Source organism: Calypte anna, chromosome 1 (genome assembly GCF_003957555.1).
Source record: "Calypte anna isolate BGI_N300 chromosome 1, bCalAnn1_v1.p, whole genome shotgun sequence".
NCBI classification, from domain to species: Eukaryota; Metazoa; Chordata; class Aves; order Apodiformes; family Trochilidae; genus Calypte; species Calypte anna.
The window spans coordinates 32,572,906-32,589,721 of NC_044244.1; the positions used below are offsets into that span (position 1 = coordinate 32,572,906).

General features: G+C 37.4%; 1 protein-coding gene across 2 annotated transcripts in view; it reads left to right on the forward strand.

Moving 5' to 3' along the window:
* Window positions 1-16,264, forward strand: part of MON2 (MON2 homolog, regulator of endosome-to-Golgi trafficking) — a 70,098-nt gene extending 53,834 nt beyond the window's left edge. Inside the window, exons 30-35 of one of the 2 annotated variants that reach the window (XM_030445767.1) lie at window positions 6,740-6,800; window positions 8,075-8,198; window positions 8,995-9,202; window positions 10,492-10,574; window positions 11,433-11,575; window positions 16,187-16,264. In XM_030445767.1, coding sequence (XP_030301627.1) covers window positions 6,740-6,800; window positions 8,075-8,198; window positions 8,995-9,202; window positions 10,492-10,574; window positions 11,433-11,575; window positions 16,187-16,204 — 637 coding nt within the window. In that variant the 3' untranslated portion in view covers window positions 16,205-16,264. Of the gene's footprint in view, window positions 1-6,739; window positions 6,801-8,074; window positions 8,199-8,994; window positions 9,203-10,491; window positions 10,575-11,432; window positions 12,805-16,186 lie in introns of those variants that run through there. The other variant, XM_030445761.1, reaches the window with a different exon arrangement.
* The last annotated feature ends 552 nt before the right edge of the window (window positions 16,265-16,816 follow it).

Below are 16,816 nucleotides of genomic sequence, written 5' to 3' on the forward strand. Positions count from 1 at the left end.
ACCATATGGCTACAACAGGATAATTTCTCCTGTTATTTTAATTAATAGCCATTAGCATTACTCTTTCCTAGCTTGTCATGAGCAGATTATTTTTGCTTATATAGCTATACATTGTATGGATATTGAACATCTGGTTTGGTCTTGGTTTTGGTTTTTTTTTTTCCCTGATGTCCATCTTTTTTCTGAATAGCAGCTTGTGTTGCCAAGTGCATGATTCTCTTACAGTTAGAGCTCTGTCTGTTAGTAGCTTTAGGAAAAATAGCTTTTCTGTTCCCTCTATCAGTCTGAGCCTTGTGGTCCTAAAAAAAGCTAAAGCTAAGTAGGGAATACATCTGCCTCATGCCAGTAGTCAGGAGAATTAGTAGCAGAAGTAATTTCTTCTTCATCCTCTTCCTCCTCCCCACTATGCTCCTGAAGTCTGCCTCTCATTGAGATGCAGGGAGGGCTCTAGAGATAGGTGTGGAAGTTCTCCACATCGAGGTAATTCTCTTCTCATTTCCTTTGGTTAAGTCCTTCTGCACATCTGTGCAAGATGCTGTGAAACAAGACTTGACAAACCTGTCCCTTTCGTGTTAGAATTTTCTAAATTGTGTCTTTTAGATTATTGTAATTGCAATATACTCAGTCTCTTATATTTGTAGTTGTTCCATTTCTAGTGAAATTGAATTCAGAATTTTCAGATTTACTGCATTCTTTTATTTTTCTTTGTTATAGTTCTAATAGAAAATGTATGTTAATCATAGCAGTGTTTTGAAACTAACATCTAAAACTTATCACTAAGTTGGGGTGTGTGTCAGGCTACAGGTAAATCAGAGAAGGCAATGGGAATGTACTGTCCCTTCCAACTGTCCATGTTGATCCTTTATTTTAGGCCAGCTAGGTGGTATCAAAGCTGTTTTCCAGTGTGTTCCCTGATACAGTTCTATTAACAATGAATTGTGTATTTTTCCAACTTTTGGTAATACTTGGATTTTTGTCTGTATCACCAACATCAATTAACCAAGCCACAGATGAGAAGATGTGAGTGCCCTGTGATCTCTTAGTTATAGATCAGTGACTAGTAAACTTGGGTTTAGTGACCCTGCTGACCATAACTCTGGCTTACTGCCACTGTTAGTCAGCCATCCCTGATGGCTTTCCAACTTCTAAATATGCCACGCAGGACAGAGGGTTTATTAAGTCAGGTGCAGAAGTGTGCAGATCAGGCTGTGCTGCTGAAGACCAGCATAGACTGAAAAGGTTCAGGAGCAGGAAGAATTTGGAAATCAGAGATTCCCCAGAGACTAGTACTGGGTCCTGTCTTGTTCAACAGTGATCTGGATGAAGGGACAGAGTGTACCCACAGCAAGTTGGTACTGATGCTGACAGCCCAGAAGGCTGAGCTGCCAGTCAGTGGGACCTGGACAACCTGGAGAGCTGTGTGGAGAGGAACCTAATGAAGTTCAACAAAGACAAGTGTAGGGTCCTGCACGTGAGGAGGAATAACCCCATGCACCAGTACAGGTGAGGAATTAACATGCTAGGAAGCAGCTCTGTGGAGAATGACCTGGAAGTCCTAGCAGACAAGTTAACTAAGCCAACAATGTGCCCTGTGGCCAAGAAGGCCAGAAGTGGTGTCCTGGGGTGAAGTGGGAAGAGTGTGGTCAGTAGGTCAAGGGAAGGTTATTTTCCCCCTCTACCCTGCCCTAGTGAGACCACATCTGAAATACTCTGTCTGGTTCTGGGCTCCTCAGTACAAGAAAGACAAGAAACTACTGGAGAGTCTGGAGTGCTATGAAGTTGATCTGGGGACAGGAGCATCTTTTATGAGGAAAGGCTGAGAGACCTGAGTCTGTTTAGCATAGAGAAGACTGAGAGGGGATCTTACCGATGCTTATAAATAATTAGAGGGTGAGTGTCAAGTGGATGGGGCCAGACTCTTCCCAGTGGTGCCCAGTGACAGAACAAGAGGTAATGGGCACAAACTTGAACATAGGAAGTTCCACCTGAACATGAGGAAAAACTTATTTACTCTGAGGGTGAGGGAACGCTGGAACAAGCTGCCCAGGGAGGGATGTTGTGGTGTCTTCTCTGGTGATATTCCAAACCTGCCTGGATGTGATGCTGTGCAGCCTGCTTTAGGTGAATGTGCTTTTGCAGCCGGGTTGAACTAGATGACCTCCAAAAGTCCCTTCCAAGTCCTATCATTCTGCAATTCCCTTTAGCTTTGTTCATTAAAATATCCTAGTGCATATTCTTTCATTTTTGTATGCATATTCTCCAACACTACCTGGCTGAGAATAGAGTAGAAAGATAACTCTTGTTCGCTGACGTTCTGCATCTTTGATCAACATTTTAAACATTTCTCTAATCTGTCTTATAATTATTCTAATCACTGTGGTCCTAGAAACCATGTGTGGGGATAATGTAGTACTGCTTGCACCAGTGAAACAGAGTTGGCATTGCAAGAGGTCACTGTGGTTAGAACTCTAAAAAGAAAGCTCTGAAAATCTCTGTATTTAAAATAGAGAACCTCCTCTGCATGGTCTTGCCTCTTTCTCTTGGACAGCAACAGGTTTTCAAGGCAGCTGTGGGCCTGAGAGAAGATATTCATTGATGTTTAAATAGTACAGAGCACAGCAGAAATGGTCTCTGCAGCTTGGTACATCAAGAAATTTCAAATATAGCCAAAAGAGCTCAGGTAAATGAAAAAGGAAAATGTTAATGTCATACAGAATTAACAGCTTCCAAGCAGTTAGCTTCACCTTTCCTTCTTTGGTTTTGGATTTTTTTGGGTTTTGTTTGTTTGTTTTTGTTTTTTTTTTTGTTTTGTTTTTAAAGCAAGCTATAGCTGAGGAAGCTCAATAATCTTGATTTTTATTCAAAGTGAAAACAACATTTTAAAATTAAAAAATTTAAAATTAATTTAAAAATTAATAAATTTTGTGTAACTTAGTTTACACAAAATTTTCTTCTAGTAAGAGCGTGGTCTCTATTATTTCACAACATCCTTCTTTCCCAGAGGCATTCATGGAAGCATGTCAATCCATTATATAAAATAAAATTCAAAAAACATGTATAATATAATTTACTAGAGCAGAAGTCTGTGCCCACATGAGGGAATTAAATCAGAACTCTCCACAATGATGCTTGAGAGGAGAGTGCTGCTGTGCCCAGCAGGACTCTGGATGGCTGTTAGCTCTTTGTTGCTGGTCTCTAAAGCCCTCCCTAGACACTGGCAGCAGCTGGGAGCTCTGTACCTAGGAAATCTTGCACACAGCAACAGTCTGCTTTGCTCTACCTCTTATCTTCTCTGTCTCTTGACCCTTCGGTACAGTTTGGCTTTACTGCATCAGACTAGTCAAGCTTTTGGCCCTTAGAAAGATGCTTTATATAGACACCTTAATTATGAAGATCTCTTTACGTGGGACAAGTGTGTAGCATCCTGTGTAGCAGGTAGCAGATATGGATGACTGGACAGAAAGATCTTAACACCTCTTCGAAGTAAAGCTCTGCTCAGAAAAGCAGTCAGTCATAAATTAGGAAGTGTCAGAATGAAAGCTGCCCATGGATTTCAACATGACCTGCATTTGTGTGCATCATAAAAGGTTACATTACTATTTTAGGATTTATATAGTTACCTCCTTTATGTTACAAAAGGTACTGACTGAACAACAACTTAAAATTTTATTTTATTTGTTTTCAACATTTAACTCCAAAACTCCTGACTGCCTAAAACAAACCAGTAATAACGACAGTGTTTCATTTATCCTTCTTTGGGTTTTTTCTACTCATGCATGTAACACTGGAGTGTTTCAGAGACAACAGTGAAGTTACCTATCTAAAGTCAGGCAGTTAAGGCCTACGAGTCAGCTCAGGGCCATTACACTAAGTTCTTGGCCTTTTTATGAAACAGGATAGAACAATGCAATCTTTTCATGGTGTTACAATGCCAGCTGAGAACTGTGAGGGTTACAGGTGTTTTAGGTAGTTCCTGTGAGAAGCAGGGAGTTAAACTTGATGATCCTTATGGGTCCCTTCTAACTTGAGATATTCTGTGATTCTATATAAAATCCATTTGAGGAAGGGAAGATTCATGCTTGAAAAATAAATGTATGTTGGTACCTGCTGTAGTAATTGTCAAAACTGAAAATTTGCTGTAGGTGTGCAGACTGAACTTCAGGTGTCTCATGGTAAGCACTCAGAAGATCGGGGGGGGGAAAAGCTTTACTTGGAAAAATTTTACTTGACTTGGTCAGCATCATATAGGAGCATGGGTAGAGGGGGGACACCAAACCTGCTACCTAAACTGATCCAGTTTGAGATTTAGAAGCCTGCAAAATTCTTAAACCTTTCATGAAAACTGGCAGTGGAATGGCCAAGACATGCCCAGAGGAGTACCCTGATGAGCACAAGGCTGGCACAGGTCCACAGTCGGACGTTTGGCAGCTGCCGAGCCAGCGAGGACGTGGTGCTTAGTTCTGAGCTACCCACCCCGTGCCTGTTGTTTCCTGGGGAGGGACGTGGTCTGGAGGAAAAGCTGGGGGCTGGGGAGGGAGTTTGGAAAGAAGCCAAAGGATGCCAGTCTGCTCGTCACTACGATACTGTATTGATTCCTCTGCTTACAGAACAGCTTGGTTCTTTGTTCATCCAGAGCTCTCTTTTCCTTGCATCTGCCTGCTCTGCCATAAATTAGGCAGGGAATGTTGTGGCAGGTTGACCCTATCATTTTCCTTCCTTCTCAGCACTGATCATCCTGTGTATTTAATCAGATGGCTTCTCTGGAGGAAAAAAAAAAATAAAAGGAAGAAAATAGTGTCTAATTAAAGATGCATTGCAACACACAAGCATAGACAATAGCAGGAAGGTGAAGTACCCCAGGCAATCCTGATTCCAGTATTTCCAGCCATTCCATTCAAGTGGTCAGATTTCCAAACTGTTCTTTAGCTTAAGGATGTTTATATAGTTATTTTAAAAAGGCAAAAAAGTAAAATTATGGGAAAACAAGGTAATGTAATGTATGAAATTCTATCGACCTTGTATATTAGTGCTTTGTGTCTTGATTTTTTTTAATGCTACTGGTTATTCCATTCATTCTGGTAGCATGTTACCTTCAGTGCAGGTTGGATATTATGGAGAAACTGAACCTGCAGTCCAGTGGGTTTTGCAGCTGGCTTTAAATTTCAGAGGGACATAGGCATGAGAATTCCAACTCCTGTGCTATGTCAGAAGAATCAGTAACAGTGTAAACTAGGTTAGAACAGACACGTACCTAGAACTATCTGCTGTTTCTGTTGGATTAGTGGATTACCTAAAGGAAGAGTACAAGGTGACCACATAGTGATATTTTCATTATATGCTACTTCAGCTTCCCAATTTTTGTAGCTCAGAAAGTTCTTGTCATTGGCTCACAATTGAATTTTCTTTTTATAATTTAATTTTGCTAATTTTATGTTGAATTTGTAGATTTTGGCTGGCAATCCTATGATTATGAGATTATAAGCGAGGTATGGCAGAGCTAATCTATTGTGTGATGTATCTTCTTTCATGTTGGTTTTTTTTTTTTTTTCTTAAGCGCAGTAGAAGCAAATCTGTGAAGCAGAACCTGAGGTCCCAGCACCTACAGAGTGCTCACTTGAGATGTTCTGTTTCAGGATAGCTCTGGTCTGCCTTCCTGTAATGCAGTCATCTATGAGAGCTTGGAATGTAGTTTAGTTTCACTGAAAATAAAGTGCACTGCAGTTCTCCAACCAAGGTTAAAAACAGGATGTCTAAAAGTCTTAACTTGAAATGCCCATATCTGAAACAAACTAAACACTGATGCAGACACATCGGGTGAAGTGGTTGCTGTCTAAATAAGAGGCCTTTACTCTTTCTGTCCTGATGAGGAACTTGGCCCAGTAACTCAGCAGAAGCAAAAGACAGCAAAGGAAAGGAATATGAATTCACTGGTTGGATAGCCTAGTTAGTACAAGGAATGACTCAATAAATGAGTGAAACCTCCAGAGAAAACTGCATGACTGATGGTTGACATAAAATTTTCAGTCAAATGGTACAAGGTTTCCAAATTTACAAGCAGGGTAATGTAGGATCTTGTAAAGTATTGGGTAATTTTCAGGGTTCAATCACTTCTGGACATATCATCTGTAAGTTAGTTTTTATATACAACTGCAGAAAGTTCTGAATTTCTTTATTGTTTGTAAAATGGGTTTGACTCTTCATAAAACAAAAAAGAAAGCAAATACAATTTCAGTTATCAGGGAAAAGACAAAATAATATCACATTAATTTAAAAAATGTGTTTCATTAATGCAAAAGAAAATGTAAATTTTTTTAAAATTAAGTAATTTACAGGTGCACAGTTGAATATCAAGTCTCTTACCTTGCAAAGTCTAAAGTGTAACAAACTGTGATCCCATCATGATACCTTCACAGAGTCCTCTAACCAGATATTGTGACTTTTGCACATATAAGACAGGAGATAGCTTTGAGATGCATATGAAAAATGGTGTTGGTGATGTGATTCCTTAATCAGGTCCATAAGTTGTAACTCTTCAATTTTAGTGTTTTACTGCTTTTTTCCCTTTGAATCATTTTTACCATCATTATCCAGAAGATTTTATTCTAAAATGTTAATAAGTGTCATATACTAGTACCAACCTGATGCACCTAATAACTTTAAATGTAATGCATTTTCCCATACTTACCTTCTTAACACATGTTGTGAATTTAAAAGTATAATGTAGTATGCTTCTTTTTAGTACACCTCCTGATAATCTCTCAATTCAAGAATTTCAGAAGAATGAGAGTATTGATGTTGAGGTAAGGAGACTATAACAAATACGCTGTTGAACATAACAAGATAGTGACATTCAGAGATTGCATTTGGGTCTGAAATAATTCTTTTTCAAAGGTTACCCATTTCTTATTTTTTCTGTGATACTGAAAACAAGACAGGAAAGTCAAAGGCTCCGAATTTGACTGCTTCAGAGTTATTCAAGAAGTAACAAGCAACATGCCAAAAACTAATTCTTGTCCACTGAGGTTCAAATCAGCATAGAGTGGATAAACCAGCTGTGATTCTGCCTCCTGACCTGTGCTCTAATTGTTTCTTACAATGTTTTTGCCAAACAATTACCTGGGTAATTGTAAACCCTGGAGGAAGCTGACAATTAAGCCTGGAGTCCTTTCTGTGTTGAGGTGGGGGTGTTCAGTCAGCAATGATGTTGTTGCCCTCCAGATGTGTTCTCAGTATTGAAAAGCTTGTGTGTAAATGATGAAATGATGTCTTCCTTATGTAGTACAGGGACCACTGTAACTGTAAAAGAGACTGTGTTTGGTTGGATAAATAAGGCCAAAAAATAAGTAAGAGATGTTGATGCTTGGAATGAAGAGGCCCAGTTGCCTTTCACTCCAGGACAAAGCTATGCAGCAGGTCAGGGATTTAGGGATAAAAAGGAAAAGGAGCTGCAGAGAAAACATGGAAATATATGTGGGTTTGATGGCCTGCCATCTCTCCAGAGTGGCAGCTCTGAACAAAGATTTCTGGGTGAAAAGCAGGAGCAGTTCTGTCTGCAGTGAGCAGAACTCTGAAATCTAATGCACTTCTGGAGATCTAAACCCACTTTGTTCCTGAATGGGTTGCTAGAAGCATTTCAGTTCATGTGCATTGCCTTAAGCTCGTTTAGATAATTAGCTCACTTGTTCTACTTTGCAGATGTCACATTGTAAGCATGTGATCTGTGTCTTAATGTCATAGTGAGGCTATTGAATTGAGTGGAGGAAGAGGGAGATTTCTAATGTTAGATCTTCTCTTTTCAAAACCATAAATTCAATTTGAATAATATACTTGAAATGTCAGTGAAAATCGGAGTGGTAACTACTTCAGAAACTGACGATAGTGGTGGAAAAAAGTTGGTTATTTCAAGTTTCATGCAAGACCACAATTTTTGGATGCATCTGCAAATTTTAAAAGCTATCATTGGAAGGTTTTGTGCATTTTCATTAGGCATGTCTCTTGTTTAATGTTTGTCTTCTTAATACTAGAATTCCAACATTTAATATTCAGAAAAACAATAAAAATATATTTATTTCAGGTGGTGCAGCTAATCAGCACAGAGATACTGCCATATGCTAATTTTATTCCTAAGGAATTTGTTGGTCAGATAATGACCATGCTCAACAAAGGCTCAATACATTCTCAGTCATCCTCCTTTACAGGTATGGTACCTGAATGACAAAAGATACAGTGTTTAAATCTACTAGAAAGTAATAAAAATGTTGAGAGTACTTACTCTAGCAAAGACTTTTTGTTCCATGGCATGTATTCAGTACAGACTGTTTGATATCCAGTTTTTATAAACTATATTTCATGGAAGTTGCCAAGCATTCCTTGCATTTTTTTCAGAATTATTTTTCTACTCTTCGGTTAATATCATATATAATATTATATTTATGTTACTTTATGCCATGTACATAGTTTGTTTTGCATTGTGCCAGCTGAAATAGTTCTAACAATAATTTCAGACAGTTGAAAGACAGACATAATATCCTGTTCTTAAAAAATAAAATTATCATAACTGTATGGTGTACCTAACCAAATACCTCCTCTGCCTTTAAGAAAAAACATCTCTAGGTTTTTTGAAATATGAAAAAAATTGGATATAGGCCATTACTGAGAAAAAAATATTTTGATTGTAAAGTACTAAGTATTTACGGTGTGGAACTGGGGTTGCTGGCATTTTTAAAATTTATCTACTGTGTTTCATTATTAAAGCAATGTCAGGTAGGTTACAAATAACTGAATGTGTTGCATTTTTTATTTCTGAAACTATTACGGGTATTGCACAATTGCCTTTTCTTAGAATGCATTCTTATTATTTCTTTCAATCATTGTTAATATTTTTTAATACTAGAGGAGTGATAGCCTTCTTGCAAAATATAATAAGCTGAAATGCTACATTTACTGTATTGGCATACACACTGCACAATTAAATCTGATGTTTTACTTTGACAGAAGCTGAAATAGATATTCGAATGAGAGAGGAGTTTTCAAAGGTGTGTTTTGAAACACTGCTTCAGTTTTCATTCAGTAATAAAGTCACAACTCCTCAGGAAGGCTACATCTCTAGAATGGCACTTTCTGTGCTCTTGAAAAGGTCACAGGATGTATTGCATCGCTACATAGAAGATGAGAGATTGAGTGGCAAATGTCCTCTCCCACGGTATGTACATTGGTTTTAGGAAATTCAAGGCATTACCAGTACTTTATGAGATTCATAGAATCATAGAATTGGCTGGGTTGGAAGGGACCTCAGAGATCAAGTCCAACCCTTGATCCACTACTGCTGCAGTTACCAGACCATGGCACTGAGTGCCACATCCAGTCTCTTTTTAAATATCTCCATGGATGGAGAATCCACTACTTCCCTGGGCAGCCCATTCCAATGCCTGATCACCCTCTTGGTAAAGAAGTTCTTTCTAATATCCAACCTAAACCTCCCCTGGCACAACTTGAGACCGTGCCCTCTTGTCTTACTGAGAGTTGCCTGGGAAAAGAGACCAACCCTCACCTGGCTCCAACCTCCTTCCAGGGACTTGTAGAGAGTGATGAGGTCTCCTCTGAGCCTCCTCTTCTCCAGGCTGAACACCCCCAGCTCCCTCAGCCTCTCCTCAAAGGACTTGTCCTGGAGTCCCTTCACCAGCCTGGTTGCCCTCCTTTGGACCTGCTCCAGGACCTCAAGGCTGCAGAACAAGGCTGCATTCAAAATATTACCCAATCATTAAAAATATAGTGAGGGTGGAGGTGGAATTTAAAATCAGGGAAATTTTTGTGAGGAAGACATTGCCAAGAAAAGTTTGATACCAATTTTTTTATTGAAAAAGCTTTAAATAGTAATAGTGGTATTCAGTGCTGTTACATGTGCAATAGGAATGTGACATTTTCAGTTACTGAACCAATGTTTCTGATACTTGTAGCATAATAAGTAGCATAGTATTTCTGAAATCTGATTTCCCTTTATTCCCAATGGAACTATGTGTAGTTTCTGAATTGAAAGGTAGAGACTTCTGAAAAATAAGATAGAATATTCAAACAATATTGTGAATTATTATTCAAGGTAATTATTCTTGAAGGAGAAAAATGGACAGAAGTACCATGAAATTCTTTACTATGAGAACTTAAGTACTTAAGTTTCACTTTTGAAGGTTTTGATTGTGACTGATGACATTTAATATTTTCATGTTGCAGTTAATAATGTACTTGACTATTTTCAGATTGAAATGTGTATGCTGTTACTGTTTCCAGCATCAAATTTAAAGCTGTTTTAGCTGAGATGACAGTAATGATGGTGGGAAACTAAAGTTATAACCTTAATCTCTAAAAATCCTTTCTTTGGTAGGTTTCATTGCAGCTTTTTCCATTATGTATTTAAGGTTGTGTAAGTTTCATAGAAAACTTAAGATTCTTGAGATAAAAACTTGAAGCTGACTGTTTGCATTTGTTCTTTTGTAGGCAACAAGTAACAGAAATCATATTTGTTTTAAAAGCTGTCAGTACTCTCATAGATTCACTTAAAAAAACCCAACCTGAAAATGGTAAGTTATTGCTTAACAACGTGGTTCTGAACAAGGTAACATCTACCAAAAAGACATATTTATTCTTTCCTCTAATAATTTTCCCACAAATTTGAAAGAAAATGTGATCTGTAAGATTCAGTATTTAGTAATTCTGTATATATGTAGGTGGCAGGTAGACCAAAAACAAAATTAAAAACAAACCAGAAAATCTTTCTATATACCTAAAAGTTATAGGGTGCTAAGAGATGTTTAATAAAATAGAAAACTTCAGTCTGTGGTGTCTCTTTTTAGATAGAGCTTCTAAAAACAAACAAACAAAATATCTTAATAGAATTATAAACTGTATGTAGCCCATCTAGGTACTTTTTTCTTCTCATGATACCTCTATAGGTTGCTATGGATCACGTTCACATAGGTGCGCTCTGCATTTAAGGGGTGTACAAGTTAAAAGCATGGACAAGGCTGTTAGATAGGTAAACTTGTAGTCTTCTTTCCCTCTCTTTCTACTCTAGGTCTTCCAAAAGTGCAGTGTGCATTCAATTAAACTTTCTGTCAATAACTGAGAAAAGCAGGAAGAAAATGTATGTGTATTACAGATTTATCAAAAGTAGTATCTTCAGCTTGTCAGTTCTTCATCAAAACACAGGGGATGACTCAGATGTAGAAACACAGGTGTGCAGCACCATTTTATGGTGCTACATCTGGCTTCCAGCTGCTACCAAAAAAAAGAAAAAAAAAAGTATGTCTCTCCTGCAAAAAGCTGGCATCATATCTGAGAGCCCCATACAGATGTTGTAGTGTCTGTGTAATGAAGAAATTTATTGTGAGACTTTGGACAGTAATGAGAGATTCAATCTGTTCTTTTCCTCACTGCAGTTGATGCTAACACGTGGGCACAAGTTATTGCCTTGTACCCGACTTTAGTAGAATGTATCACCTGCTCCTCCTCGGAAGTGTGCTCTGCTCTTAAAGAGGCACTGGTTCCCTTTAAGGACTTCATGCATCCACCAGCATCCAAGGTACAGAATGGAGAGTCTTGACCCCATAAAACTTGTTGGCTTTCTTTTTTTAATTCTTGAAGGAAAAAGAGTATTCAAAAACGTTTGTTCCCAGGTGGAGTTTCTCTGAGGAAATCTCTTGTGATTAGTACTTTGGCAACCTGTGCTGACTGCCTTTTAACTGTACTAACAAGAGCTCAGCAATTCATGAATACAGGCTATATCTCAAAGATTCCAGAATGAGTAGCAGTGCAAACCTTTAATAAATTTAACTGAATAGTTGGAATCATTTATAATCTAATGTACTTGCTACAGTATCTTGAAGTGGTGATTGAAAAGTGGGCTTATGTACAGCTTGTTGTGTATGTGTTAATGATGTAATTAAAAATATTTCAATTCAGTCAGATTTATTAGGCTGGTGTTTTGCACCCTTTTTCTGAAGTACAAATTGTACTAAAATTTTATGCAAGATGGTACTGTAACATTCCATATATCTGTAACCAGCCTTTGTAAACAAAGGGAACTGATATACTTGTGTGTATAATAAATGGTACAGTTCTGTATAAAATAGTTGCATTTATTATTTAAATTCTTTTAAAAGTATTGATAATGTTAAATGCTTGAAAATTTATTTATTATTAATAAGTTGTGTGCTTGAATTTTTACTTAAGAGTTTGCCTTCTAAATTGCCAGATATGCTCATTCATATCTGATCATGTTGGTTTTGCTTAATTGAATGTATCTTGTCTGTGGCCATGGGACATCTAAGAAAGGGTCATATGACAGAAGGCTGCAGCAAGCAGTCAGTAGTCTGCTGATCTCAAACTTCAAAGTAGTTGAGCTGAAATAAGTTTGATTATGCAGAAATCCACTGTAGCACTTCAATACTACCATACCTCACTTCATAATATATTTGTTTCAAGATGTTTGTTCTGTTCAGCTCTATCCATTTTTGTAGTTGCAGCTTTCCTTTAAGAAAAAAAATAATTGTGTATTTGGGGTTTGTTAGCCCTTTTTGACCTTCCTGGGAGGTATGACAGTCTTTAGTCATGATGCAAGAAAGGTGATTTCAACTATCTGAAATACTTGGCTGTAATATTTTGTTGAGTAATTTTAAGTGCTCTGTTTTGTAATGTCTTTTCAACCCAAACAAATTGTTCTAATCTTTTAATTATAAACTGTGTCTGATACAAAACCACGAGAAGCGTATTTTTGAAGGTAGTTACTCATTTAGAAGTGCAGTGAAAATTGTCATTAGGTAAATGTGAATTGGTTTCACTTTCATGTAATAACACAATTGAAACAAAACACTTTTAATAGTGGTGTTTTTCAAGTTTGTGACTTAGCACTTAAACTCCTATTATTAAGTCATTAATTATTATTTCAATAATGTTTAATCTATGGTCACATATTTTTAGCCTGTCATGTGAAAGCACAAAGGCCAAATGCTTAAAAAAAAAAAAAAAAAGAGAGAGAGAGAGACTGGTGCCTTTCTGTGGATTTCAGAATTTCAAAGCTTACCTTCAGATTTTTGTTTTAAAGTCTTTTGTAGCTATTAAGGATAATTATCATGCATAAGGAATGGTGTTATATTTATCACACTTTCCTGGCTAAGGGAACATTGGTACATGAGAATAGATGTAGGAGCTTCAAGTTAAAGGTGTGATTAACTGGTTAGGGTTAGAAATGCCCTGTGTGAATAATGTTATGCAAGAACAGCTCTCAACAACTTGCTCCCATAAGGCTCCTTTATGGTCCTTTTTAAAAGCTTCCAGTTTCAAAGTCAAGTAAATATAAAAGAGGCTTCAAGATCTTGCACATATCACTGTGACCAAGGTTTCATGGAACTTAATTGTCTAGTGGGAATGGTTTTTCACAATTTTTGTCAGAATTGCTCCCTGGGTGTCATGCAGAACTGAGTCCCACACGCAGGTAACAACACTGGATGTACTCTGAAAGTGAAAACCTGGCAGCTGCTCTCCTAATTAGCGGGTGATAAGTCAAGGTCTCTGAGATCATTAAAGAAGCAAAGTGTAGGACAGGAAAGAAAGGTATTAATTTGGTTTAGAATGTATTATCTTAGCCAGAATTTCTGGAAAGAGGTGTGCAGACTAAACTAGGTGAGTTTGTTTCTAATTAGTGTCTAATTGGCTTTTCGGTAGTAACACAGAAACATTCTGTGCAATGAAGCAAATCCTCAGTTTTATCTGTATTTTGGAACGGGGGCATAGAAGTCTTTCCCAACTCTAGAGTTTAGTTTGAATACTTTATGACCTATGGACATTAATCTTCAAAAAGTTCTGAAATAAACTACTAGTGAGCTATCTTTCCTTCTTTTCCTATTAATTACAAAATTGATTTTGTGTTATTTGAGGCATATCTTGGACATGCAAACCAAGGCTGACCATATTCAAACTGCTTCCTTGTATTTTGTATAAACAGTTTGAAAACTCAATCCAAAGCTAATTAATGTAGAAAAGAGGTTCTTCATTGACTAATTTTGCCTGTGAATAAGACTTATTCCCCTTACTGTGCCTTCTTGTCCATCACTTAAATATTTTTGCATATTGAAGTATCAGGTTCTTTTTTATATTTATGCTTTTTGCTAACCATTCTTTGATGCAAACAGCACTTTTTAATTATTTAAATTTCTCATTCTTACATGTTTCTAGCAAGGTAAATCTTGTTCCTGAATGAATTTAATTTAATGTTACCTGTTGGGTAGACCCATGTCAAAGTTCTTATCGAGTCTGTAGAGTTAATTAGCCATGAGCAGTAAAATACATGGACATTTTTAGGATTGGGGTCTGCGTTGCATCACTGAAGTCAGCTAGAAAAGGGGTACAGCTGACTGTATATAAATATGTCAGTAGGAAATTAGAACATAAACATTAATTGCTATTGAATGTAACCACAATTTTCACCTTTTTGATTCTCCTCCCCAACTTCAAAAAAAGACATTGATTGGGAATGCGATGAGAAGATGTGAGGGTCTTACAGATTAGAAGGTTCACACTGAGATTGTGGATTACTTGGGCAGGCTTGTATGGCTCAATGCCTTCACCATTGCCTGGATGTAATCTTAATGCTTATTTACATTATAACTTTTGATTAAGAAAAAGGTCACGTGCCTCAAGCTGGGAACTTCTTATAAAAAGTCAGTCTCTTAGCAGTAAGCTAGAACAGTTACTTGCTTATTGTCAGAGCAATTTACCTTCCTGGATATCTGTTTTGTTCCTTTATTCACATGTCTGCTTCCCTACCTGTTTTATTGGTGAGCTGTGAAATGTTACTGGATATTAAGCCACATGAAATGCATGGTTACTGTTATTTACAAAAGCAAGTAGGAGTATGTCTGTGAGACTTCAGAAGTTTATCATTGAATTCTGCAGATGTTTTTTTTCTTCCAGGCTGAGTTGTTTCTTCTTCACAGCCTTCTCATTGCTGGCCCTGACCAGTTCAGGCAAGGTGTTTTCAGTGAGGTTATTGCCTTTCCTCAGTGCATTGCAAACACAAGTGCTTGTCATCAATGTGTTCTACAGAACTTTATAATTTAAAAGTTCAGGATACTAAAAAAGCATGTTTTGTTCTTACCTGTTTCTGTACAGCTCAGTCTGTGTCTTTCACTAGTTGTTCACCTCAAATTTGTACCTTGATACTCTTTCATTTGTAGCCAGGCATCTTTTATAAAATCTTCTCAATTATGATTAACAAAAATGCTCCTAGATTCCAGGAATGCAAAAATTTCAGAAAATAAAAAATGCTGTGTGTATTTTCTGTCCTTCTATTTTGATCTTTCATTCTGTCATTGCTCTCCATGTTACATTTCAGAGGGCCAGGGGAGTGTCACAAAACACTGTCACTCATAAATGTGTGCATAGCATGTGTATAGTGTTGTGAAGGAGTCAGCTATGAAAATGTGGCTTGTCTGGTACCAGTCAATATTTTTCTTCCACCTTCAGCTTAGTGAATTGAAATTGTGTTGCTTTAGAATTATTAGAAATCTGGTTTCCAGTTTTATTGATAAAATATTGTGTGATAATATATGGTGCTCTTTATGAGACTGGCAGGTTTGCACATGCGTGTGAGATTCAGAATTTTGATCTCGAGCATCTTTAGGTAAGAATGCTCAGTTAGGGTTGTAAGCTGCTTGAGAACTCACTGACTCCTGCAGCTTACTAAGTAACTCCGTTTATTACAAGGCTACCAGGATATGGATAGTTGTTCCTGGCTGCAAATTTTGAATCAATTTATTGAGTAAGGTCTGTGCAGTATTTAGTTTATCTCAAGTCTCAGGAAAGAGTTCCTTAAACACAGCTTTGGTGGGACTTGAGCACTAGCATACAAACATGCTTTCTAAATAAGAATACTTCACTCACATGAAGGTTGCATCACATGTTAATAACTTATCAAATGCAAATTTTGTTTCATAGCTGAGTTGTAATATTCGGATTTATGTAATCTTCAAAGTATCTGACTGCTGTCTAATCTAGGACACTCAAAGTTACACTCTTTAGGAACCTGTTGCTGGGATCAGGAATGACTACATCAGCAGCAAGTGAGGAAAAAAACAGATGGTTTCAGACAACTTGTGTAAGAAAGATAGTGAAGTTAAATATTCATGATTCTTAGGGTGGAGAGAGAACATGAAAATAAAAATCACTGGACTTCAAGAAAGCAGACTTCAGAAAATTGATAGGTAAGATCTCACAGAAGACAAGTCTGAGGTAAGAGAAGAACTAGGAGATAAGACAGTTCCTTGGAGATGCAGAGGTCAGGACTGAAAGTAAATGCCAGTGCAGCTGACAGAGAGTGGTTGCAGTAAGAGACCAACTCAGTAAAACAAGGAATCTCATTGACTCCAAACACAAGGAGAGGCCTACAGGAGGTGGAAGTTTAGGTACGACCAAAAAACAGTTTCTAGCAGATAAAGACTTAAAGTAGATGACACAGAACTGTCAACTGACAGTGTCTATTGACCTATCAAGTGATCATGTGTTTTGTTCAGATTTGCCATTTGTGTACTGAATTTTTTGGTTTGTTACAGTGATGACTGATGCAAAACGTCAAACATGTCATCTTACTGCTCACACAGTTGATGTGAGTAACAAGATTAAAGAAGCTTACCTAGAAACACAGGATACAGAGTAGTTATGTACTGCCAGATTGATGGCCTGTAGAATTTCTTCCTGATTAATTTGAAGAACTAATCTGAGAAACTGCAGAACTTTTAAGATCATCTTCAAAAACCGATGTAAACCA